The 25,527-nt window shown below is 44.6% G+C and overlaps 1 protein-coding gene across 1 annotated transcript in view; it reads right to left on the minus strand.

Annotated features, from left to right (window-relative positions):
* Positions 1–3,408: 3,408 nt before the first annotated feature.
* The window catches only part of dhx58 (DEXH (Asp-Glu-X-His) box polypeptide 58), a 32,342-nt gene continuing 10,223 nt past the window's right edge, over positions 3,409–25,527 (minus strand). The window contains exons 5-13 of the mRNA XM_070863989.1: positions 24,276–24,392; positions 21,947–22,073; positions 21,021–21,212; positions 19,870–20,123; positions 15,740–15,889; positions 11,572–11,733; positions 10,719–10,909; positions 6,379–6,472; positions 3,409–3,931 (exon numbers count right to left, since the gene is read on the minus strand). Of these exons, the coding sequence (XP_070720090.1) occupies positions 3,755–3,931; positions 6,379–6,472; positions 10,719–10,909; positions 11,572–11,733; positions 15,740–15,889; positions 19,870–20,123; positions 21,021–21,212; positions 21,947–22,073; positions 24,276–24,392 (1,464 nt within the window). The 3' untranslated portion in view covers positions 3,409–3,754. The remainder of the gene's footprint in view (positions 3,932–6,378; positions 6,473–10,718; positions 10,910–11,571; positions 11,734–15,739; positions 15,890–19,869; positions 20,124–21,020; positions 21,213–21,946; positions 22,074–24,275; positions 24,393–25,527) is intronic.

Here is a 25,527-nt window from a genome sequence, read left to right on the forward strand (position 1 = left end):
AGCTGCACTCATCCAGGCAAGTGGAAAGTATTCCATCACACTCCTAACTTGTGCCTTGTAGATGGTAGGGAGTCAGGAGGTGAGACACTCATCACAGAATACCCAGCCTCTGAACTGCTCTTGTTGACCACAATATTTATGTGGCTGGTCCAGTTAAGTTTCTGCTCAATGGTGACCCCCAGGATGTTGATGGTGGGGGAATTCGGCGATGGTAATGCCGTTCAATGTCAAGGGGCGGTGGTTAGACTCTCGCTTGTTGGAGATGGTCATTGTCTGGCACTTGTGTGGCACGAATGTTACTTGCCACTTATCAACCTAAGCCTGAATGTCATCCAGGTCTTGCTGCATGCGGGCACGGACTGCTCCATTATCTGAGGAGTTGTGAATGGATCTGAACACTGTGCAATCATCAGCGACACATCTGACCTTATGATGGAGGGAAGGTCATTGATGAAGCAGCTGAAGATGGTTGGTTCTAGGACACTGCTATATCTATATGGCTTACGAGTAAATAAAATTAAAGGGCAGTGGAGAATGGGAAGAACTAAATTTTAAAAAAACTGACCTCAAAAAAAGGGACTCAATTGCTTACAGTTATTTATATGCATTTTATTTTCAATGACTAAATACAGGAAATATTCAGCCAAATGACATTGGGGCAACAAACGCCGCTGTATTTTGTCATCACAAATCAATTATTTTCACATCTCGCTGAAGTGTGTTATTCTGTGTGCAGCACGGTGAATAATATTAAAGATGCAAATACTAGTGATGGGCTTGACCCAAAGAAATGTGGTGTAATCACCATTAAATCCAAATTAAAAAGAACCAATGGAAGTGTGATATAATTACTGTTCACCCAGGCAATTTGGAAATCAAATGCTTGGTACCACCAGCTGCACTGAGAGTGCAGGCCCTAACCTCGGTTCCAGCTGTCTGCACTAATGATCGACGGCACGAGAATGCTCAGCTGCTTATTAACAAGCCACTGAATCTCTTACTCTGAGGGTGGAGGTGTACACATAACCTGAAATGTACCACTGGGACACATCGACTTCTAAATAATAAACTGGTGATTTTGAAAAGCCGTACATTACATACCTTGCATCCTCTTCAGGTTTGTGAATCCTCTATTAATTCCTGGTTTTAGAAGATTTCTTTTTATCTTGAGGGTTGTTTGGAGATGAAATGCCCGACAAGTGGATAAAAAACATTTTTAAACCATTAAGTGCTTAAGAGGACTCGGCAAGGGAATGTGACTGTGGTGGACAGTTCCTTCATAGAGCCACAACCAATGGACCAAGGGGTCTCCTTCTGTGTTGTACTCCGAGCAAAAGCCAGAGGCCAAACTCTTCCTCACAGGGTAAGGTGGAGAGTTGTCAGTCAGGTCACCCCAGCCTGCCCTGATTCATCATGTAGTAGCCACTTGTGGAGCAGCATGGACAGAAGCCTGATAAGCAGGCACCTCCCTGCTCTTACAGAACCTGGGATGTCCCTACAGGGGTAGGGTGGGGTGGGATTAGGGGAGGAAGATGGGCATTAAATAAAGGCTGCTGAGTATGTGATTTTCTATCAAATATCAGAAAATTCCCCCCAATGTGTGCTTTTACAGTTTGGGGTAAGGTAAAATACTTGAATTGATCGTATACTTGGCAAGTTTATACTTATTACAAATATGGCAGTGCCCACGGTATTTGAAGAGCAGAAGCCTGGTGGCATTCAGAGTTTCAGATAGAATCATTAGAGCACAGGATGCGGCCATTCGGCCCGTCGAGCCTGTGCCGGCTCTCTGCAAAAGCAATTCAGCTAGTCCCACTCCTGTGCCCTTTCCCCATACCCCTGCCATTTTTTTCCCCTTCAGGTACTTATCCAATTCCCTTTTGAAAGTCGTGATTGAATCTGCCTCCACCACCCTTTCAGGCAGATCCTAACCACTCGCTGCGTAAAAAAGTCTTTCCTTAAATCTATGCCCTCTGGTTCTCGACCCTTCCACCAATGGGAACAGTTTCTCTCCAGCTGCACTCAGTCCAGACCCCTCATGATCAAATCTCCTCTGCTCCAAGGAGAACACCCCCAGCTTCTCCAGTCTATCCATGTAACTGAAGTCCCTCATCCCTGGAATCATTTTCATAAATCTTTTCTGCACCTGCTCTAAAGCCTTCACATCCTTCCTAAAGTGCGGTGCCCAAAATTGGACATAATACTTCAGTGGTGGCTGAACTAGCGTTTTATAAAGGTTCATCATAACTTCCTTGCTTTTGTACTCCATACCTCTATTTATGAAGCCCAGGATCCCGTATGCATTTTGTGCACCTTCAATGATTTGTGCATACACACCCCCGGGTCTTTCTGTTCATGCACCACCTTTAGAATTGTACCCTCTAGTTTATATTGCCTCTCCTTGCTCTTCCTACCAAAATGTATCACTTATACTTTTCTGCCTTAAATTTCATATGTTACGTGTCTGCCCATTCCACCAGCCTGCCTATGTCCTCTTGAAGTCCATCACAATCCTCCTCACTGTGCTTTATACTTCAAACTTTTGTATCATCTGCAAATTTTGAAATATTGCCCTGTACACACACGTAAGTCCAAGTCATTAATATATATCAAGAAAAGCAGTGGTCGTAGTACCAGCCCCTGGGGAACACCATTCCTGTAACTGTCTTGCCAACAAAAGAGAAATCTACATAAATCTCCCAAATTTGAATGTGGAACTCTAGTGTGATTTCAATGTCTCATCCAATTTGGATTCCTCAGTCAGTGCAATGAATCATGGGAAATTGCTTCCCCAAAACAAAATAAAACATGGAGATTGAATCAAAGGATACTGCCTTCTGAACATTCCGAGCAAACAAGAGCTGGAACATACATTTGTTGACTTCATCATTGACCATTATTGTGTTGTGACCTGTAATATCAGTAGACTTCATGCAACAGCAAGATAGCTTCAGCACTCTTGGGAAACGATTTGCAGGATCAATATTGGAAGGATGCGTGCCATTAACAGCACAGATGTCCAACAAAAGTTTTCCTGCTAAAATCTAATTCCCAAAAATGATAATCTGAAAAATTCAAAAATCACTCAAACTGACTGAGAATCAATGGCATTGAATGCTAAGTTCTCAAACATGCTGTGCTTTGTGGTCAATTGGGTGATAATTAAATGCATAACCATTTAGCATATGTTAAGTTTTAAATTAGGTCTTTGCGACTTGAATTAACACAACCAGCGTGGATGACGCGTAACTGTCCTGTGAAGTGGTCTAGCAAGCCACTCAGTTGGAGCAAAGTTCTAGTTGAAGGCAGATGCTCACTGCCACTTTCTCAGGGCAACAAGAGACAAGCCTTGCCAGCAACGCTCACATCCCGAGAAATAGCTTTTTTTCCAAAAGAGAAGAGAAACAGTTTTCTACATTTATTTTAATTTTGACATTGAATTCTATCATTTAATTACAAGAATTTAGTAACAGACCAAGACATTGCTTATAAATCCCACATAGCAGTAACAGTTCACCTTAAAACATTAGCAAATGCAAGGATATCCCCTCCCTAACTAGCATTTAGAACAATACATTTTAGGATCTATTTTATTATCTAAAATTATTATACATTAAATTCTGTGGAATTTTTCTCATTATTGCAAACTGGAGGATGTAAATTCATTCCAGTTATACACTGAATAGTGGCTAAATGTATGGAGATTTAATGGATGATTAAAAGCCAGCTTTACATTTATGAGGAATGTGCGTATTTAGAAATCTGGAAGGTTGGCCTCACAAAATTCAGTGTAGTTGAATTCTTCCATCTGGCACGGGACACCTTTCCATTGTTTGAAGGTTTTTTTTTCCATTGGCAACTCAACCACAAAGTTCTTGATGCATAAACTTGGAATGGGCATAGACTTGTAGATCATCTGCATTCCCCAGTCCTGTGTGGAGACGTGTAATACAGAGGTAACTAGACAGTACTTCAAAGTAAAACTTCGAGAAGGTGCAACAGTTCAACCACATGAACAGTGAGTATCAGTGGGCTTTTTGGTCATGGGGACCTCACAGCTGACCTTGTATTAGTCGGGAAATTGTGTTGGGGAAATTGATGGGATTGAAGGCCGATAAATCCCCAGGGCCTGATGGACTGCATCCCAGAGTACTTAAGGAGGTGGCCTTGGAAATAGCGGATGCATTGACAGTCATTTTCCAACATTCCATTGACTCTGGATCAGTTCCTATCGAGTGGAGGGTAGCCAATGTAACCCCACTTTTTAAAAAAGGAGAGAGAAAACAGGGAATTATAGACCGGTCAGCCTGACCTCAGTAGTGGGTAAAATGATGGAATCAATTATTAAGGATGTCATAGCAGCGCATTTGGAAAGAGGTGACATGATAGGTCCAAGTCAGCATGGATTTGTGAAAGGGAAATCACGCTTGGCAAATCTTCTGGAATTTTTTGAGAATGTTTCCAGTAAAGTGGACAAGGGAGAACCAGTTGATGTGGTATATTTGGACTTTCAGAAGGCTTTCGACAAGGTCCCACACAAGAGATTAATGTGCAAAGTTAAAGCACATGGGATTGGGGGTAGTGTGCTGACGTGGATTGAGAACTGGTTGTCAGACAGGAAGCAAAGAGTAGGAGTAAATGGGTACTTTTCAGAATGGCAGGCAGTGACTAGTGGGGTACGCCAAGGTTCTGTGCTGGGGCCCCAGCTGTTTACACTGTACATTAATAATTTAGACGAGGGGATTAAATGTAGTATCTCCAAATTTGCGGATGACACTAAGTTGGGTGGCAGTGTGAGCTGCGAGGAGGATGCTATTAGGTTGCAGAGTGACTTGGATAGGTTAGGTGAGTGGGCAAATGCATGGCAGATGAAGTATAATGTGGATAAATGTGAGGTTATCCACTTTGGTGGTAAAAACAGAGAGACAGACTATTATCTGAATGGTGACAGATTAGGAAAAGAGGAGGTGCAACGAGACCTGGGTGTCATGGTACATCAGTCATTGAAGGTTGGCATGCAGGTACAGCAGGCGGTTAAGAAAGCAAATGGCATGTTGGCCTTCATAGCGAGGAGATTTGAGTACAGGGGCAGGGAGGTGTTGCTACAGTTGTACAGGGCCTTGGTGAGGCCACAACTGGAGTATTGTGTACAGTTTTGGTCTCCTAACTTGAGGAAGGACATTCTTGCTATTGAGGGAGTACAGCGAAGATTCACCAGACTGATTCCCGGGATGGTGGGACTGACCTATCAAGAAAGACTGGATCAACTGGGCTTGTATTCACTGGAGTTCAGAAGAATGAGAGGGGACCTCAGAAACGTTTAAAATTCTGACGGGTTTAGACAGGTTAGATGCAGGAAGAATGTTCCCAATGTTAGGGAAGTCCAGAACCAGGGGTCACAGTCTAAGGATAAGGGGCAAGCCATTTAGGACCGAGATGAGGAGAAACGTCTTCACCCAGAGAGTGGTGAACCTGTGGAATTCTCTACCACAGAAAGTAGTTGAGGCCAATTCACTAAATATATTCAAAAGGGAGTTAGATGAAGTCCTTACTACTCGGGGGATCAAGGGGTATGGCGAGAAAGCAGGAAGGGGGTACTGAAGTTGCATGTTCAGCCATGAACTCATTGAATGGCGGTGCAGGCTAGAAGGGCTGAATGGCCTACTCCTGCACCTATTTCCTATGTTTCTATGTTTTCTATGTATGCACCTGACATCTATTCATGCACGCCTTTCAAGCCAGCACAGAGCTATCTGAAATCAAACCTGGAATTTTATGAAAGAAGAGATCTCATATCTTAAATACAGAGTCCACATCCTACTTGATTTGGAGATGCAACAGTTGGGGGTGGAACAAGGAAAATAAACCATGTGTACATTAGTAGACCTAACTAAAGAATATCCAATTGAGGAAGTCAAGGATTTTGTTATATCAGGTCTGCTTGTTGGATGGATATTGCACCTGATATGCATGTCATATATATATATATATTGTACTTAAAAACCAATAACTTTTTAGTTGTATAAATGCATTGGTCAGATGAACTCTAATGTCCAGTGTGGTACTGAGCCATATAGACTAAGAAGGCCCCAGATTTGATTCCACATAGTCTTGGTTGGCTTAGGTTGTATATGATTATAGAATACTCCCAAAACTCCTCAGTACTTCTTCTGAGCATGATATTTCTAGTTAATATCTGCAACAACAAAAGGCTCTTCGGTTACAAATTGCACATCCCACTCATTCTAAATATTTTCATACTAATTTTCGGATATTTATGGAGCCTGATTTTAATTTTGCTAATGCAGTTATCTGCGTTTATTCCCATGTTACCATTGACTGGTTGGTCCCAAGCAGAGTTGCCTGGATTTTACATACCTGACCACATTTCCGACAGATCACTTTCCCGCCTGGTTCCCAGTCCTCAAATCTTTTTGGAAGATTTATTTTTCCAGATATTTCGTAGTACATTCTGGAAAAACAACACAGGAGGCAAAAGTGAGTGAAACAGACGTTTATCTTTAACTATAATCACAGAATACTGGACCATCCTAGTGACAATGGGCCCAAATTTCCCCATGAGTTGCGCCGGTTTTTGGTGTAACTTGATTTTTCTGGTGTATCTTTTTAGTTGCAAATATGGCCATTTAATTTGCGCCAGTGGAAGTGAGTTAATTAGGTTTTTTGTTAGGTCTGGTTTTTTTCAGCCACTTGCACCATTTATGCCAATGTGCACTAAACTAACTTAGGGCAGCGTATGTGTCCACTTTTGTCCGCACAGAAAGGACTTACAGTTGAGGAATCAGTGCAAGTAACTACATTTAAAGCACCACCAAGCACCAAACAAAGCACAAAAAGTAATAAGCAATTAATTAATAAAATAGAAGGAACCCTGCACCTAAAACACCAAAATCAATCAGTAAATAACAAATAAAAGATAGAACTCCTAGCTTAGGGAACGCAGCGGGCTGCCGATGAGGGAGCCCACTCGGCCAGGGCTAGGGACGGTGTGCTCCGGCCCCTCCCACACAGCCTGCAGCGCGTGTTTGCCGAAACGGCCTGCCAGGAGCTACTGCACATGCGCGCTAGAGTCAGCGCGCATGTGCAGAGGTCCCGGCACGGTTTTCAGCGCCGGGACCTAGCTCCGCCCCCCCTCTTCTTTGTTCTGCCCCACGCCAGCTCCACAGGCGGCCCGAGAATCGGCCGTGATCGCACGGATTTTTTGGTGCGCTGCTTCTGATGTAAAATGTCAGCGGGGGAGGGCTCGGAGCTGCGCCGAAAAAACCGGAGGGCCCCCCGGAAAAAAACGGAGGGCCAAATTTGGGCCCAATGTTCCCTCTGTCTGTCTTTGGGGATGAAATTACACTCCGCCTCAAATGGGGCGCACTTACTGATTTTTAATGTTTTGGGGTGGAGACTCGATCAATATTGAGCACTTTTTAATTTTTTTTTGCAACGGGGCGGTGTTCGGGCGGAAGTGCCGTTCTGTCAGGTCGGCCGTTGCTCCCAGTCATCAACGCCGCGCTAACGCGTCACAACGTTTCCCCCCCCCCCCTCCCACCCCCTTCAGTTAAAGGGGAGGGCTGCTGCGAGCTTAGCATATATTTTAGTTAAGTCCACGGGAACCACCAGGGAGGGTTTCAGCCGGCCGGGCCAGCAGCCTGGCACCCAAGAGGGGTGAACCCGTGACCTCCATTGTCGAGTCGGCCGGCGACTAAAATAAAATGGAGGCGCCGGAAATGCACCCCTCCCCTTTAAGGGCGGACGCGCTGCCCAGGCACACACAGCTTCCCGCAGGGGGGGGGGGCAAGCTGTCAGTGGCACCGACTGGTGGCCGCTCGGTCCCCATCACCGGTCAGTGTGGGGTCGGTACATGCCCGATGGGGGCGGCAACACGGGCGGTGCGGAAACCCGTTCCTGCCGCTCCCGGCCCGGGGGCAATTTAGGATGGGTCTGCCCCCGCTCGGTAGAGAAGGTAATGGAGCTTATTTCGGCAGTTTGAGCCCCTTTATCTTTTAAATGCACAGTTTTCAAAAGCTAGACTTTCCAAGCCATCTCCATGAGATGAAGGACAGGAAATGTCTGATCCTTTAATGGATGTAAAGAACTTGCGAGCTGTATCTCAAACAATTCTTCTTATTTAACTCTCTTCTCCCAAAATGCTGTCGGGGATCAATTGGAAATTTCAAAACTGAGGTCGATAGATTTTTGTTAGGCAAGGATCTCGAGGTTTACAGGACCAATGCGTGTAGATGGAGCTAAGATACCGAAATAAGGAATGTGCGTATTCAGAGATCTGGAAGGTTGGCTCTAATTGAATGGCTCGAGAGGCTGACGGCCTACTCCTGTTCCTATGTTCCTATGAACATGTTTAGCTTTAATCCATCCAAGAATATGAGAAGGCTGCAGCCAAACTCTCCTCGTTGCATCTCCCCCTCCCGCGGTATCATTACTTGCATGAAAATGATATCATATGTTGTTTTATTTACAGATAGCTTGGGTGTTCTCATAGTAGACTCGTGACTAAGGTCAGAACATGTGAGGTCAGGGACAAGTAGCAGAATGGATAGCTGGCTGGCAACAAAACAGAAAAGAGAGAGTAGAGGATAAAGGTAATTATTCAGACCAGCAAAAGGTGCGAAGTGTTGTTCCACAAGGATCAGTGCTGGGACCACTGTTGTTCACCATTTACATAAACCGATTTAGACCAGGGAATCGGAAGTACAATTTCAAACTTTGCGGATTACACCAATTTGCAGAGAATAGTTACTTCAGAGGAGGACAGTAAAATACAGGAGGGCATTAATAAACTTGCAGAATAGGCGTGTAATTGGCAAATTAACCAATATAAGTAAGTGTGAGATGGTACAATTTGGTAGGGAGAATAAGGAGGACCCTTTGGAAAATAAGTGTCTAAATGGGGCAGAGAAGTAGAGGAATGTGGGGGTACAGACACACAAATCACTAAAAGTAGCAACGTAGGTTAATAACGCTAGAAAAAGCAAACCAAGCACTGAAGTTCGTTTCTAGAGGGATAGAACTGAAAAGCAGAGAAGTTATGTTAAATTGTATAAAACTTTGGTTAGACCACAATTGGAGTACTGTGAACAGTTCTGGTCTCCATATTATAAAAAGGATATAGAGGCACTGGAGAAGGAGCAAAAAAGATTTACTAGGATGATACCAGAACTGAGAGGATTTACCGATCAGGAAACATTGAACAGGCTGAGGCTTTTTTCTCTAGAAAACCGAAAACCTGATAGAGGTCTTGAATATATTTAAGGCGGAGATAGACAGATTTTTGAGCGATAAGGGAGTAAAGGGTTATGGGGAGCGGGCGGGGAAGTGAAGCTGAGTCCATGATCAGATCAGCCAAGATCTTATTGAATGGCGGAGCAGACTTGAGGGACCAAATGGCTGACTCCTGCTCCTATTTCTTATGTTCTTATGTAGTTCTTTAAGATTATGAAAGCATTTGATCGGGTAGAAGTAGAGAAGATGTTTTCACTTGTGGAACTAGGACCATAAATATATGGAACGTAGAACACCAGCATAGACGTGTTGGGCCGAATGACCTGTTTCTGTGCTGTGAATACGATGTAATACTCAGTACTTTAAAAACTGCCACAAGTCAAGCAGCCTAAATAAATGAGCAAGGATCACCCTGACGAAGGACATGGAGAAAAAAAAAAGAGCTGTGAAAATTTGTAGGTTAACCTTGTAGGTTACGGCACTTCAAGTGCACATCCAAGTACTTTTTAAATGTGGCAAGGGTTTCTGCCTCTACCACCCTTTCAGGCAGTGAGTTCCAGACCCCCACCACCCACTGGGTGAAAAAAATTGCCCTGAAATCTCCTCTAAACCTCCTACCAATTACTTTATCTAATACTTTATTACATCTATGTCACCTGGACCACCCAGGACAAAGCAGCCCACTTGGATTGCCACCCCATCCACCACCTTAAACATTCACTCCCTCCACCACTGGCGCACCATGGCTGCAGTGTGTACTTATCTGCAAAATGCATTGCAGCAACTTGCCAAGGCTCCTTCAAAAGCATCTCTCAAACCCACGACCATTATCACCTAGTAGGACAAGGGCAGCATGCGCATGGGAACACCGTCAATTCCCTTCCAAGTCACACACCATCCTGACTTGGGAATATATCGCCGTTCCTTCATTGCCGCTGTGTGAAAATCCTGGAACTCCCTCCCCAACAGCACTGTGGGAGCACCTTCACCACACGGACTGCAGCGGTTCAAGAAGGCAGCTCACCGCCACTTTCTCAAGGGGCAACTAGGGATGGACAATAAATGCTGGGTATGCCAGCGATGCCCACATCCCAGGAACGAATAAAAAAAAACTCGCTAATGTTCCCACTCCTGATGCTATCCAGTGATACCTGTTGGAAGTGGGTGGTGCAGACAGGGCTGGGTGTGATACCCAACAATTGAACAGCCTGCTGACAATCGATCCCTGGCCTCACATGAAGAAAAGTCTTCTGGAGGATGGTCGTCATTGTAAAACCGTACCCCAACAGGGAGTCAGGCATTTACGAGAGCGCGAAGGGGCAGGGGATGAAAATTGTTGGAAAAGGAGAAAAAGGACAGAAGCAAAAAACAGCAGCATGGCATCCATTCAATGTAAAGGAACATTAAATGTGATTAAGGTCTCAGACAAAAGGTTAAGCAGTGGAAAGCCGCTTCTGAGTACTTACTGGAAGTGTGGGTTCACATTAACATGGTGCATGCCCTCAATGATTTGAATGTCACTGGCGTGGCACACTGCCTCATTGCAGTTCTGGCAGAAGAACCTCACGTCTTCAGGAGCATTTTGCATCCTTGTAGCGTTTTGCTTCCGATCTTTTGCTTTCTGGCTGATTATACCTTCCAACTGGAGCTCTCGAATCTAAAGAAGAGAAATCGCGTTGGGTTAAAGTGGCAGCACTTTGACATCTCAGCCAGATGGCCATCCCTTTTCTGTCACCATAGGCCGAGAAGAGCAGCCTGCCTACATTGCCAGTGGCCCAGGACAATCCAAAGTTTGCAAGCCCCAGGAAAGTTACACACATTGTGAAGGGTGATATTAGTGAGATTGAGGGGGCAGCACTGGGAGAGGCAGACTACACAGGTAAGGAGAAATCAGTGCTGATCAGACGGCTAATGGATCACGTTCCAAATCCCAGCTACCCATGAGCAATGGAAAATCTACTAGTCCAAAATAATTAGCTTCCAAAACCACTTCACCTTTCTTCTCTTCCCCGGTCTGCAAAGCCTCCGAAAAATCAATTTCTTTACCACATCTTCAATTTCCCTCCCCCTCCCCCTCCCTGCCCTCCCCACCACACACTAAATTCATTCACTCCCTGATCAGGGTTCACCTCTTCCTGTTGTAAAATTCTTTGAGGCAGGAGGAGTTTATATGAATGTAACCAGTTACTGTTGTAGCATGCAGAATGGTCAGGTACACAAGAGTCCGAAATTGCCGCAAGGACATTCCCCCATTGCACCATTGCTGTTCCAAAAAGGACGCGACTGCACAGTTTGTGTGAAATTATTCAAGTGCCTTACCTTTATGAGGTAGTCCCTTTCTGGCATATCTTGCACGGCCTCAATTGCACGTTTCATAAGGCCCTCACGATACTCGTTTGTATGTTCCCGTTGTATCTCTCTCCCTCCTTGTTCAGCAACTACTGAATAAATGCTGTCGGCAGCTCTGGCTCGTCCTCTGGCCTTGGAGAAGCAAAAAAGTGAAACAATTGTATAACAGGAAAGTACAGTAAGTGGTTTCAGATGATTACCTGTTGTCAGTCTTTTTGACAAGGAAGAAGGGGATAATATCACTTCATGGGTTATCTGCATCCAACAACAAAGTGCATTTATATTGCGCCTTTAACGTAGAAAGGCATGCCAAGGCCCTTCACAGAGGGTATGATCAGACAAAATGGATGCTGAGACAAATAAGGAGATATTAGGAAGGATGACCAAAAGCTTGGTCAAAAAATTGGGTTTTAAGGAGGGCCTTAGAGAACGAGAGGGAGGAGGAGAGTTAGAGCAAGGAGTTAGGGAGGGAAAGTGCATCTGGCCAAGACGGCTGAAGCACAACGCCAATGGTGGGCGAAGGGAGTGAGGATGCACAAAAGGCCAGAATTGGAGAATGGAGAGTTTGGGGAAAGTTATAGGGATAGAGGTTACCGAGATAAGACAGAAAGGACAGGGGTGATAGATGAGCAGGATTGTTGTGGATAAAACACAAGCTGACGTTTACGGCAGGTGAAAAATGGAAGGCTGGCCAGAAGAGAATCAGAATAGATAAGTCTGGAGGTGACAAAGGCAGAGATGAAGTTTTCAGCAGCACGTGGGTTGAAACATAGAAACATAGAAAATAGGTGCAGGAGTAGGCCATTCAGCCCTTCTAGCCTGCACCGCCATTCAATGAGTTCATGGCTGAACATGCAACTTCAGTACCCCATTCCTGCTTTCTCACCATACCCCTTGATCCCCCGAGTAGTAAGGACTACATCTAACTCCTTTTTGAATATATTTAGTGAATTGGCCTCAACAACTTTCTGTGGTAGAGAATTCCACAGGTTCACCACTCTCTGGATGAAAAAGTTTCTCCTCATCTCGGTCCTAAATGGCTTGCCCCTTATCCTTAGACTGTGACCCCTAGTTCTGGACTTCCCTAACATTGGGAACATTCTTACTGCATCTAACCTGTCTAACCCCGTCAGAATTTTAAACGTTTCTATGAGATCCCCTCTCATTCTTCTGAACTCCAGTGAATACAAGCCCAGTTGATCCAGTCTTTCTTGATATGTCAGTCCCGCCATCCCGGGAATCAGTCTGGTGAACCTTCGCTGCACTCCCTCAATAGCAAGAATGTCCTTCCTCAAGTTAGGAGACCAAAACTGTACACAATACTCCAGGTGTGGCCTCACCAAGGCCCTGTACAACTGTAGCAACACCTCCCTGCCCCTGTACTCAAATCCCCTCGCTATGAAGGCCAACATACCATTTGCTTTCTTAACCGCCTGCTGTACCTGCATGCCAACCTTCAATGACTGATGTACCATGATACCCAGGTCTCGTTGCACCTACCCTTTTCCTAATCTGTCACCATTCAGATAATAGTCTGTCTCTGTTTTTACCACCAAAGTGGATAACCTCACATTTATCCACATTATACTTTATCTGCCATGCATTTGCCCACTCACCTAACCTATCCAAGTCACTCTTCAGCCTCATAGCATCCTCCTCGCAGCTCACACTGCCACCCAACTTAGTGTTATCCGCAAATTTGGAGATACTACATTTAATCCCCTCGTCTAAATCATTAATGTACAATGTAAACAGCTGGGGACCCAGCACAGAACCTTGCGGTACCCCACTAGTCACTGCCTGCCATTCTGAAAAGTACCCATTCACTCCTACTCTTTGCTTCCTGTCTGACAACCAGTTCTAAATCCACGTCAGCACACTGCCCCCAATCCTATGTGCTTTAATTTTGCACATTAATCTCTTGTGTGGGACCTTGTCGAAAGCCTTCTGAAAGTCCAAATACACCACATCAACTGGTTCTCCCTTGTCCACTCTACTGGAAACATCCTCAAAAATTCCAGAAGATTTGTCAAGCATGATTTCCCTTTCACAAATCCATGCTGACTTGGACCTATCATGTCACCTCTTTGAAGCAAGGGTGGAGGTGGGTAATGTAATAGAGGTGGAAGTAGTCGGACTTTGTGATGGAGCGTGTACTTGGTGGGAAACTGAGCTCAGCGTCAACTAGAATGCCGAGATTGCAAACAGTGTGGTTCAGCCTGAGACAAAGGCCAGTGAGGGGGATGGAATTACTGGCGAGGGTTCCAAGTTTGTGCTGAGGACCAAAGATGATGGCTTCAGTCTTCTCAATATTTAACTGGAGACAATCTGGCTCCTCCAATACTGCAGATCAGACAAGCAGTCTGACAACACAGAGGCATTGGAGGGATCGAGAGAGGTGATGGAGAGGTAGAACTGTGTGTCATCAGCGTAGATGTGGAAGCTGATCCCATGGCTGTAGATTGTGTCGCCAATGGGTAGCATGTTGATGAGGAAGAGGAAGGGGCCAAGGACAGATTCTTAGGAAACTCTGGGTGTAATAGTGCAGGGTAGGAAAAGAAGCTATTGCTAGAGGTGTTGTGGCTATGGTAAGATAGCCAAAAGTAGAACCAAGCGAATGCAATCCCTCTGAGCTGAACAAGCGAGGAAAGGCATTGGAAAACAATAGTGTTAGTCGAAGATGTCATTTGTGATCTCGGTTAGGGCTGTTTTGAGTGCTGTGGTCGGGACGGAAACCAGACTGAAGAGATTTAAACATGGAGTAGCGGGAAAGATGAGCATGGATTTAGGAGGCCACAGCACATTTCAGGACTTGAGAGGAAAGGAAGGCTGGAGATGGGGTGGCAGTCAACAAGGACAGAGTGGGTGAGGGTGGTTTTTTTGAGGAGGAGGTGGTGACAATGGTTTTGAAAGTGAGAAGGACAGTACCTGAGGTGTACAACACCAGCTAGCATGGGGAATCACAAAGGGAAATTGGCTATCAGAAGCTTTGTGGGAATGAGGTTAAGGAAGCCTGCAGACATGGCCCTAGACGCTACCAATGTTGTCCCTTAGCAGACCCATCAAGAAGTATACTTGAGCAACCAGACTAAAACTAACACTGCCCTCTGGGAGTATGGCAGAGAGCAAATATCAAGTAAAACTAAATCTGCAATCTGATCTTCCATTCACTTGACCAACACAGCGCTGCAATGTTTGAGCATTACGAACATAATTATGAAAACAAGGTCATTGAGCTCATCTAGTATAATCTATCATCCACAAAAAGCAAACAACTGCAGATGATGGAAATCTGAAACAAAAAGGAAATGCTGGACATGCTCAGCAGGTCAGGCAGCATCTGTGCTGAGAACCTGTGTCTCAGTGGCAGAGCTAGTTTTGAAGAAGGGTCTATATCCTAAAGATTAACGGGTCTATTCTCTATCTTGTTCCAGAAGTCAATCTATTTCTCATCTTTCCCTGACTCACACCTGTACACTTCTGTTCTTTGCTCAATCAGAAATTGATCCAGTTCCCTTTAAAATGCTTCAACTTAGTTAGCATCTGATACACTAGGTGGCAATCTAGTCCACATGTTGATAGATTGTTGATAGATTGTTCACCTAATGGCCTCGTAGTCATTCCTCTAGTTCTTCTCTCCTAGCTATGCACAAAAAAATACGCCGTTGTTTCCCAACATGACTGGAAGAACTTGAATCTTGCCCCCTCTTATATAATGTTTCCAGTGAAAATGTGTTTAACTTTCATGCTCTCTCTTCATTGCTCAGTGATCTACAATTGGTTCTCAGTCAGCATCTAAGATAGAGTTTGCATTTGCGGTGATTGACCTCATACGGTTCTTGGCTGGGGAAGGGATTGTATCATATAGAAGGCAAGTGTCTTTTATAGATAGCACTTGATATCTCCTGGACTGGTTTCAATCACCTGAGGGCATCGGAGAGGAATTTTCCAGAGTATCTTTTCCCTTATTCATCCTGGGTTTTTACCTCTGGTTCTCATGCAAGCTTGATGGACCAGCTGGTTTTTATCTGCTCGCTCAAATGTGTATATTTGTGTGTACCATAGGGTCATGACTTATAATTAAAATAGAAATTGGACTCTGGATAAGCAACATTCTGCATACTATCAATCAATTTACCTGAACCATAGCAATCTCATTGGTGATAAGTCCATAGCGGATGATGACATTACATTCTTTTATGTCCAAGCCTTCTTCTGCAACACTGGTGGCAATGAGGAGGTTGATACTACCTTGTCGGAATTTCTCAATGACTTCCAGCTGCTCTTGCTGTAATGTTACAAACACACAGGAATCACTGAGTACTGAATGTTCTGTGCACCTGCCAACTTGTCTATAGACATATAACAAGGTCACAAATCACTTGTAATGCTAAATGTCAAAATATTAAAACGGCAGGATCATACAGTGCATTTCAAAATTATCAATATTCTTTTAATTGTTCCAGTTCATTAGCCTATTTTTTCTTATTTTAATTCATCTATCTACCTATCTATATAGAATATTAAAAGCATGATGGCGGTGTGCACTTCCTGTCTACAAAACCTTACTTCTTGTTGTCATGCGTTTGCCACACTTTTCGGTCAAGTTTTTCTATTATACACTTCTCTGTCCACATTTATAATGGAAACTGCCTATGTAAACTTTTCATGCTGTAATTACTGCCTCCGGCCAATGATGGCTCTGCAGTATAGGAACATAGGAACTGAAGTAGGCCATTGAGCCCCTCGAGCCTGCTCCACCAGTCAATGAGATCATGACTGATCTGCAGCCTAACTCCATATACCCGCCTTTGGCCCATATCCTTCAATACCTTTGGTTAACAGAAAGCTATCAATCTCTGATTTAAAATTAACAATTGATCTAGCATCAATTGCCGTTTGTGGAAGAGAGTTCCAAACTTCTACCATCTTTTGTGTGTAGAAGTGTTGCTTAATTTCACTCCTGAAAGGTCTGGCTCTAATTTTTAGACGATGTTCCCTAGTCCTAGACTCCCCAACCAGCGGAAATAGTTTCTCTCTATCTACCCTATCTGTTCCCCTTAATGGGCCCAAGTTTCGAGCCGCGCCCAGAACGGCGCAGTCTCGACCTGGTCGCCCGTTTTTCGCGCCACAAAGTGCGCCTTAAAAAAAACCTCCAGATTCTCCAGCTCCCTGCAGGTCCTCTGGCCCTCGGCGCGGTGCAGCACGAGCTGTAGGGAGCGGAGCCAGGTCCCTGCGCTGAAAACAGTGCTGGGACCTCTGCACATGTGCGCTACAGTGGCCGCGCATGTGCAGTAGCTCCAGGCGCCCAAAACTGTGTGGGAGGGGCCTGAAGCACGCAGCCCCTAGCCCTGGCCAAATGGCATCTCTGAATAAGGCTTCTCCCACGGCCAGCTCCTGCTTCCTCCCGACCCGACTCGACTTCCACTTCCCGCCTCCGGACCCGACACCGACCTGACTCCCGCTCCCCCCCCGGACCGGACCCGACCCCCGCTCCCCCCCCCACCCCCGGACCCGACCTGACTCCCGCTTCCCCCCAACAGCGCTGTGGGAGTTCCAGGATTTTGAACCAGTGGCGATCAAGGAATGGTGACATATTTCTAAGTCAGGGTAGTGTGTGACTTGTATAATGTATCATTTGCTGTGTGCGCTATTTCTTTAACTTTGCGCTTTGTGTCTCAGTTTAGAATCCATTCTACAAATGTGCAGGAGGAAGTTGATTGTAGTGCATAAATAATGTCACTTAAGGGTTTAACAGCAGCATTGGATGACCAGTCACAGAATCTGTTATTTCCCCTTTTTTTATATATATATATATATATAGGATGTGTCAACTTCCTAGCTGTGAATTAAAAGTGGACATCATTGTACTCAAATTAACAGATACAAGAAAGATTGACCAGAACTCAGTGGGGGAGAAATTGGGAGCATTTGTGCCAGGTACCATGGTGCCACTAACGACACCCACTAAATTCGGCGGGAGTTTAGCGGCAGTGCTGCACCTAGATCTCCTGCGCCCGGAGAGCGTGACCTCATCGCCGTGCACATCGCCCCGTTGGAGCCCCAGCCTCTAAATTGGGTTTCGTCCCCTGAAGCAGCGCCGGGCGACAAAAGCGGCTGTCTCAGGGGACAGGTGCCCGCTACCGGGGTGAAAATGAAAGAGGAGATGGCCGGCTGCAGAGAAAAAAAAAACATACCTTTTTTGTTGCCGCTCTGATTGCGGTTTCTTCGGGGGATCGGGGCTGCGATCACTCAGCTCGGTACTCTGCGCGAGTGCCGGCCTGATCGCGCGGCACCCCTGCCCCTCCAGTGGTCCATGTCGGTGGATTCTTCTTTGGCAGAGAACGCAGCTTGGGCCCTGCCCTTTAATTGAGGGAAGAGCCTCTCGCAACTGGCAGCGCTACATGGCCCAGTGCGTAGTGCTGCTTAGGCGTGCGCCCCCTCGCCATCCCAGGAAGTAGAGCGCTACCCAATTTCTAGACCAGTGAAACTTAATGGCCCAATAGGTAAAGGAATGTATGGTATGGTACTTAGCCATATAGCCCAGGAAGAGTCCCAGTGTGGATCTGCAGTTTAGAAAGAGGCACATAATCACAGGGCTGCTACGATTGGTCTGAGCACGCCTGGTCTAGGAAGGGGAAAATCTGTAACGGTTTCTTATGATGATCCAGTATGATTATCCTGCATGAACGTGCGCGTGTGTGGGGCTATCCCCAACAAAGGATTAGGTTAGCCGGAAGCGTCCAATCCACGATCAATTAATCTGACAATGATCACCATCTCAGCTCGTGCGTGAAAATGGCCATTTGGGCGAAGCACAGAAGTGTCACCAACAATGCAATGGTATTGCAGCGCAAGTCAGTAAGCTTCAGGAAAGGTAGGCAGAAAACAGCAGAGAAAGAACAGTGGGACATTAACCCCATACCTAGAATCCTAAACTGTAGTTTGTTTTAAGTTGTGTTTGTTGGAAAACTGCGGAAGAGAGTCGGGGAGAAATAAAATGGAAGCATGTCCATATATGGGTTAACTGGGCTACAGTGTCACTGATTGGTTGAGGGTGGACGATGTTAAGGTTGTGAGATTGCCCATGGAGTTGGGAGTATATAAAGAACCAGAGATTATTTGCACGAGTTATTTGAGCATCCTTCCATGCCTGCGCACCCTGGACTCCGCCCCCCCCCACCCCCATACTAAGAGAGAGACAAGGGAGAGAGAGGGGACATGGGAGAGGGGATCGAAGGGGAGAGAGGAAACTCAGGGAAGATGGATCACGTTTTTCCAACCCCATCCTCTTTACACCCACACCCGATTTCTCAGAAAGCTCGGTGCGTGTGCGACAAGGGACATCATTGGGGTGGATGAAATCCGGAAGTCACGACACTGTCACTATTCACTTCATACCCAGTAAACCTGTTAACAATCCGTGACTCACACACAATGCCCCATCTATAGCATGGCCGGGGGTGCGGGGGGGGGGGGGCGGTAAGGTCAAGAACTTGGGCTGGGATGGGGCAGAAACTTCGGCTGTGGGGGGGGGGCATGAACTTGGGGGGGGGGGGTGTGGAGGGAGTCAGAAACTTGGGCTGGTATGGGGCAGGAACGGGGCTGGGATGGGGCAGAAACTTGGGCTGGGGGATGGGACAGAAACTTGGGCTGGGATGGGATGGGGCAGGAACTTGGGCTGGGATGGGATGGGGCAGAAACTTGGGCTGGGATGGGATGGGGCAGAAACTTGGGCTGGGAGGGAGGAGCTCTTTCCTGTCTGGAGTCAGCAGTCAGAATGGCTTGAATTACACTTTGCAAAGTCACTGAGAACTTGGGCTGGGCGATTCCAATTACACATTCCAGAGAAACTGCTGGGAGTGCCTTATCCTCCAAGGGGACCAATCAGCAATCAGGTCATGTGATCACGGAGACCCAATCAGAGCATGTTTCTAATGCACATAACTACGTCCATAAAGAACTGCCTTAAGGGGGAAGGGCAGAAACGGAGCAAAGAAACAGACAGTTTCAACACATGTTCTCCTGTTCTCCAAAGGATTGAGGTAATATCTATCTTTTGTACTTACTGTCTCATTACTGTGTGAAACCAGTTGTACTTGGATTATTTAAATTACTAATTGCTACTGTATTGGTTGTCTTGTCGAACTGATCTGCACTGCCCATTGTTTCATTGTACTTAGCATGAGTAACAGTTCCAACCAGCTACAAAATTGGTAACAGTAGTTGAGAATGGTAATTTTGGTGCACGGCACTGTTCCGACTCACCTGAGTCATGTGCTTCGTCTGGTTACTGAAACCGGCCCCAGTTAGACATTCTGCTTTGATATTAGCTGCCATTAACAGACTACTGTTCTTAATCCAGGCCAGCATGGCATGCGTGCTCTGCCGTGTTTTCGTGAAGATAATCCCTCGGGAGTTTGAGTCGTTAAATTGTTCCAAGAGTGTTTTCTTCAATGTGTTTAGTTTTGGATTTTCATACTCTTTATTGAGGGTAAGTGCGTGCAGTTCATCCTTATTATCTAGGAGAAGAACAGGCAGTGTGTGGATGGGAAGAGCATAAGCAATCATGGATCAATTCATGCACAAAGTTACAATCATTCTGCTATCATTTTTATATGTATCTGCATAATAGCTATTCTGTTAAAAACTTATAAAATTTTTTCTTTTCCTCCCTTCCTCTCCTGAAGGTGTAAGTCATCCTAAGGTATTGTTCCACTCTGGTGACTATTCTTTAACATGCAAGCTTTGACAGTTGAGTGTAGCCAAGCTATTTGACTGTGGAAGTATCACAGCTGAACCTGATTCTGCTCACTGGATGACCATACACCTCCAGCAGATCTCATTGGATCGCAATCAGGAGCAGGAACCAGGGACTATTCTCCCTCCACCCTTTCCCCACCCAGGTTTCCCTGAATCAGTACTTTACAATCTTTAACTTTAAGTCCCACATTCACAGCACCCCTGTGCTCAACAAGCTCCATTGAGTCCCCATGCCATGGTTGATTTGAGTTCAATATTCTTGTCCTTCTTTTCAAATTGTTACATTGCTTTGTCCCACCTTGCCTTTGTTTCTGTATGGACTTTCCACTCCTTGAACACTGGACATCTCCTCAACTCTCAACCCCCCCCTCACACTTGCATTTATTTATGCAATCAACTGTTAAAACCCTAGTCCATACCTTCATCACTTCTCTAACACTCTGCTAGGGATGTGTGTGGGGGGGGTGGGGGGGGGGGGGGGGGGAGGGGGATATGGTGGTGATAATTGAGTAATATTGGCAATATCTGGTCTCCCTGCATTAACCCTCCACAAGCGTCAGCTCTTCCAAAATGCCACAACCCCCAGGGCCACATTCAGTTACAGATCCAGTGAATTATAGGTACATGTCTGTAAATTGTCCAGAACCTACCCTTACCATTAAACACCTTGAATAGGAATCGATCTGTTTGATCAAGAACAACTTTAGTGAGTTGTTCATTGGTGTAGAAATCCTCCAGGAAGTTGAACGAGTCAATCATGGGCACCGTGTCATTGATCAGAAGGGAATCGTTGTATTTCCGGAGATGGAGTGCACAGACACGTTTCTTTCTATTGGATTCAATGGCACCTAGCAACATCCAAGCACAGAATAAATATTAGAGACACAAAATACATGCGCTGGCCTGGAAATTCAATCGTGCCCAAATACAGATGTGTAGGATGTATGCTGCATGCACTTGGTGGTGTGTGCAGGTACATTGTGAAATCAGTGATGCCTGCCCATTATCAGGAGTCATTATTTTTCCAGCAATTTCTGGGCCATTGTTTTTGGCTTAGGCTTAAGTAAAGGAACCTTTATGAGCCCATCAGCTGATGTTGCATTATTGGAGTACCATATACCACTCCCTCCTTTTCTCAGTGGGGCTGATTAGTGTTTGAATTTCCTGATTAAAACTATCATCATCATAGGCAGTCCCTCGAGTCGAGGATGACTTGCTTCCACGTCAAAAAGTTCACAGGTGTTTCAATGAAGGATCTAAAATTCCAGGTCCGAACTAAATCTTGAAGGGTGGAAGATGCCTGTGCGTGGATTTTTTTAACGTGGGGTGACCGTTGCACACCAGCCACCACACGGGCTCGACAGAGCGAGGTCTTGGTCCAGTAGCAAGGATTAACCAAAACAACTGGAGACCAGCTCTGCTGCACGGACCTAGTGCGCGCACATATTAAAACTATACAATTGAGAGGTATGGCATCTATCCATGTAGAGTTTTACATGTGTTGCTTTACTTACCTTCCAAACCGATGCAAATTATTTATGTTACGCAACAAGAAATGGATCAGTAAAAGTCAGCCTCTCACCTTTTTTTTCCAGCAGTACAACTGTTTGTTCATAAATCTGTGACCCCAAATTCCCCTTGATTGAAGGCTCATCTAAATAGGAGTGAATGGTTTTCATCATCTTTTTAATTTTGTCCCCAAAAGGGTCCTGCATGAAGAGTTGGGAGAAAAAAAGTGAAAGCACGGTTAGAAAAAGACTTGCATTTATGTAACGCCTTTCACAACCATCCGACGCCTCAAATCGCCTTACAGCCAATGAAGTACTTTTGGAGTGTAGTCACTGTTGTAAATGTGGAAAACGCGGCAGCCAATTTGCGCACAGCAAGCTCCCACAAACAGCAATGTGATAATGACCAGATAATCTGTTTTGTTATGTTGATCGAAGGATAAATATTGGCCAGGACACTGGGGATAACTTCCCTGCTCTTCTTCGAAATAGTGCCATGGGATCTTTTACGTCCACCTGAGAGAGCAGGCGAAGCCTTAGTTCAAGGCCTCATCTGAAAGATGGACAAAGAACTGTTTTTTTTTTAATCACTGCGTTTGAGGAAAAAAGCTTCCTTTTTAAAATCAAATATTTCTCCATTCTTCCTTTTTAAATCTTCAGGTTTCCAATATCCTCTTTTAATTAGGAGAGGAATACATGGTGTAGGCTCAATTCAGATTCAGTGGTGCACAACTAGTATGCTGCATTCTAAACTGCTAGTTTAGAGCTGAACTACAGGATATACTTGGGCTATGTTTTCATGATCTACAGTTAAAGAGACATTTTGGCACAGTGGTCTATTGCATAGTCCTTTCATTCATAGGATGCAAGATGGTAATTGGTCTATTGACATTCTATGCAGTGTGAGTGAATGGGAAAGGGTTTAGTCCATCAGATTTCCAGGCTCAGATCGTTAGTGTTTATCGGAGCAGATTGCACTAAGACTGGTAGATTTGAGGAAGGGTTGTATCCGATGTTCCCTCTAAATTTTCCTTGTACTGGGCGGGCGACAAACTCCTGAGCACTACTTTTTGTCCATGGGCAGTTAATATTTTTAAAAGGTCACTGAATTGCTGGGTTGCTACAATTGTACAAATGAATTGAAAATACTTGACAGTATAGCGCGCTAAAAAAGGTGCCCTTACTTAAGTGAAAATTTTACACATATGCCAATAGCTAAAGGGCTTATTTATCAGTTACATGTAAACTGCAATATCTGTGTCTTCCAGTTTCCAAAACCCCCTACCAGAGACATTGATTGGTTCGGTTTCCTCAATTTTCAAAAAACAATCCTCTTTAAATGTTGAACAGCATTTTTTCTGAGACATTGTTGTTGCCTGGGCGTTTGGACATGGTATTAGGCAAAACACTCACAGGGTTATCGCCTGATGAAGTTGTAAGCGGCCTGTTTATTTTAATCTGCGGTACATTCCAGGATGTTGCGTGGCCACGCAGCATCTTAGAGGGAACATTGGTTGTATCCTCAATAGGCCGCTGAGCCAATGGTGACGTGGAGGAACATTGGTTGTATCCTCAATAGGCCACTGAGCCAATGGTGACGTGGGGGAACATTGGTTGTATCCTCAGTTAGGCAGCAGATCCACTGGTGACGTGGGGGAACACTGGTTGTATCCTCAGTTAGGCAGCAGATCCACTGCCTTCTTATGTTCTCATGTTATTGTGAGTCTAGGATGATCAGCATGTCTCGGGGCGGAGTTCCTGAGTATATAATCTGAATTTAATCAGAAACTTACCCCAGGGTACATAAGAACATAAGAACAAATGAATATAAGAATTAGGAACAGAAGTAGGCCATCTAGCCCCTCGAGCCTGCTCCGCCATTCAACAAGATCATGACTGATCTGGCCGTGGACTCAGTTCCACTTACCCGCCCGCTCCCCGTAACCCTTAATTCCCATATTGGTTAAAAATCTATCTGTGATTTGAATATATTCAATGAGCTAGCCTCAACTGCTTCCTTGGGCAGAGAATTCCACAGATTCACAATCCTCTGGGAGAAGAAATTCCTTCTCAACTCGGTTTTAAATTGGCTCCCCCATATTTTGAGGCTGTGCCCCCTAGTTCTAGTCTCCCCGACCAGTGGAAACAACCTCTCTGCCTCTATCTTGTCTATCCCCTTCATTATTTTAAATGTTTCTACAGTTTGTTTAAGAAGGTTTTAGTCAACATATGCCCGGGATCAGAATTCAGCATGTGGTAGATTGTGGATACTGCGATCCAGTGCACCATGGCACTGTGTCATATTGATAAAAGAATGCACTAGTTAATATGCTTTCAATATTATAATATATATTTTTATGGCCTTCATATTTTTAAGGTTATACGCAGGTTAAAATTTTGTACCTGTTTTCTTTCTTCTGTAAGGTCATATCTTTTTACAGGCTGAGGGACCTTATCTTTTAGCTGTTGGGCACAGTCCTTGGAGGATGTTATCATAGAGGCATCCATGTTAGCACAGATCTATGATAAATAGAAAATACAAACACAATGTATGTCAATAGATGAATACACTACAGTAACATTGTAATTAATATTAAAAATTACTGCTGAGCTCCAAATTAATTATATTTTTCTTTGTGTGTGAAAATTGGTTTCCTCTATTCCCTCAGTGCATGGCAAGTTGGCCTTGCCCCAGTCAGCCCAGCAGAAGCCAAAATATGAACTCAGCCGTGCTTGGAATTCCAAGTAGGCTGAGCCCATGCTTAGGGCATGAAAGCACTGATGTTATATAATTAGAATGTAAAAGTGCCGAAACCCAGATAAATCTGTTTTATTTCCACTGTGGATTTACTTTGAACCTGAATTTCAAAAACGCCTGAAAAGGCCAATTTGAATTATTCAGACGTCAAGTGCAGACTTCAACCAAGGGTATTACCCCACAGTGCATGCTCACTCCACATTTAGTCTCAGTGACCTCCATGCGAATCATTCCAGAGCAGTCTTTTTTTTAAACTCTGATGGGCTTTTGCTAATTATAACATTAACTCAAGTGAGGCAGAATTTACTAAAAGGTTTATTCAGTTTATATCGATTATTTGAATTGTGAGATTAGATTGTGCCCTTTGAAATTACTTTCTGCTACTTGGTTTATGAAGAGAAAATCCTTATTAATTTGGTTCTGTTCGATTTTCGAGCTATGATTTGGCTGGTAATTGTAGGTACACCATGCATAATATCACAGAGAATTGGAAGGTGAGTAGTGGGTAACAGTGATTTTACATCAGAATTTACAATAATTAGTATTAAAATTAGAACATAATATTATGCACTGAAGCTAATATAGTTATGAAGTCAACGCTATGTATATTGTTGTTTCTGGATTCTAAAGTGGGAACAACTAACAGAACAGCCTTGGTTCATCATTTGGTCCCAGGGTTCACCATTGTGGGCAGCAGAGATGGATCCTCAGGGTTTAAATGAATGCTATTAATTTGCTTACATTTCAAGTTGCCAATACTAACAGACCTATGTGCTCTGGTTTAGGATTTATTGAATGAGGCAACAGTGATTAAAAGAAACCCAGCCCTATACAAACCTCCAGGCCCATCAAATTCAAACTGGACAAACCATCAAATAAGAACAATAAGCGCAAATA

Source organism: Pristiophorus japonicus, chromosome 21, assembly GCF_044704955.1.
Source record: "Pristiophorus japonicus isolate sPriJap1 chromosome 21, sPriJap1.hap1, whole genome shotgun sequence".
Taxonomy (NCBI): Eukaryota; Metazoa; Chordata; class Chondrichthyes; family Pristiophoridae; genus Pristiophorus; species Pristiophorus japonicus.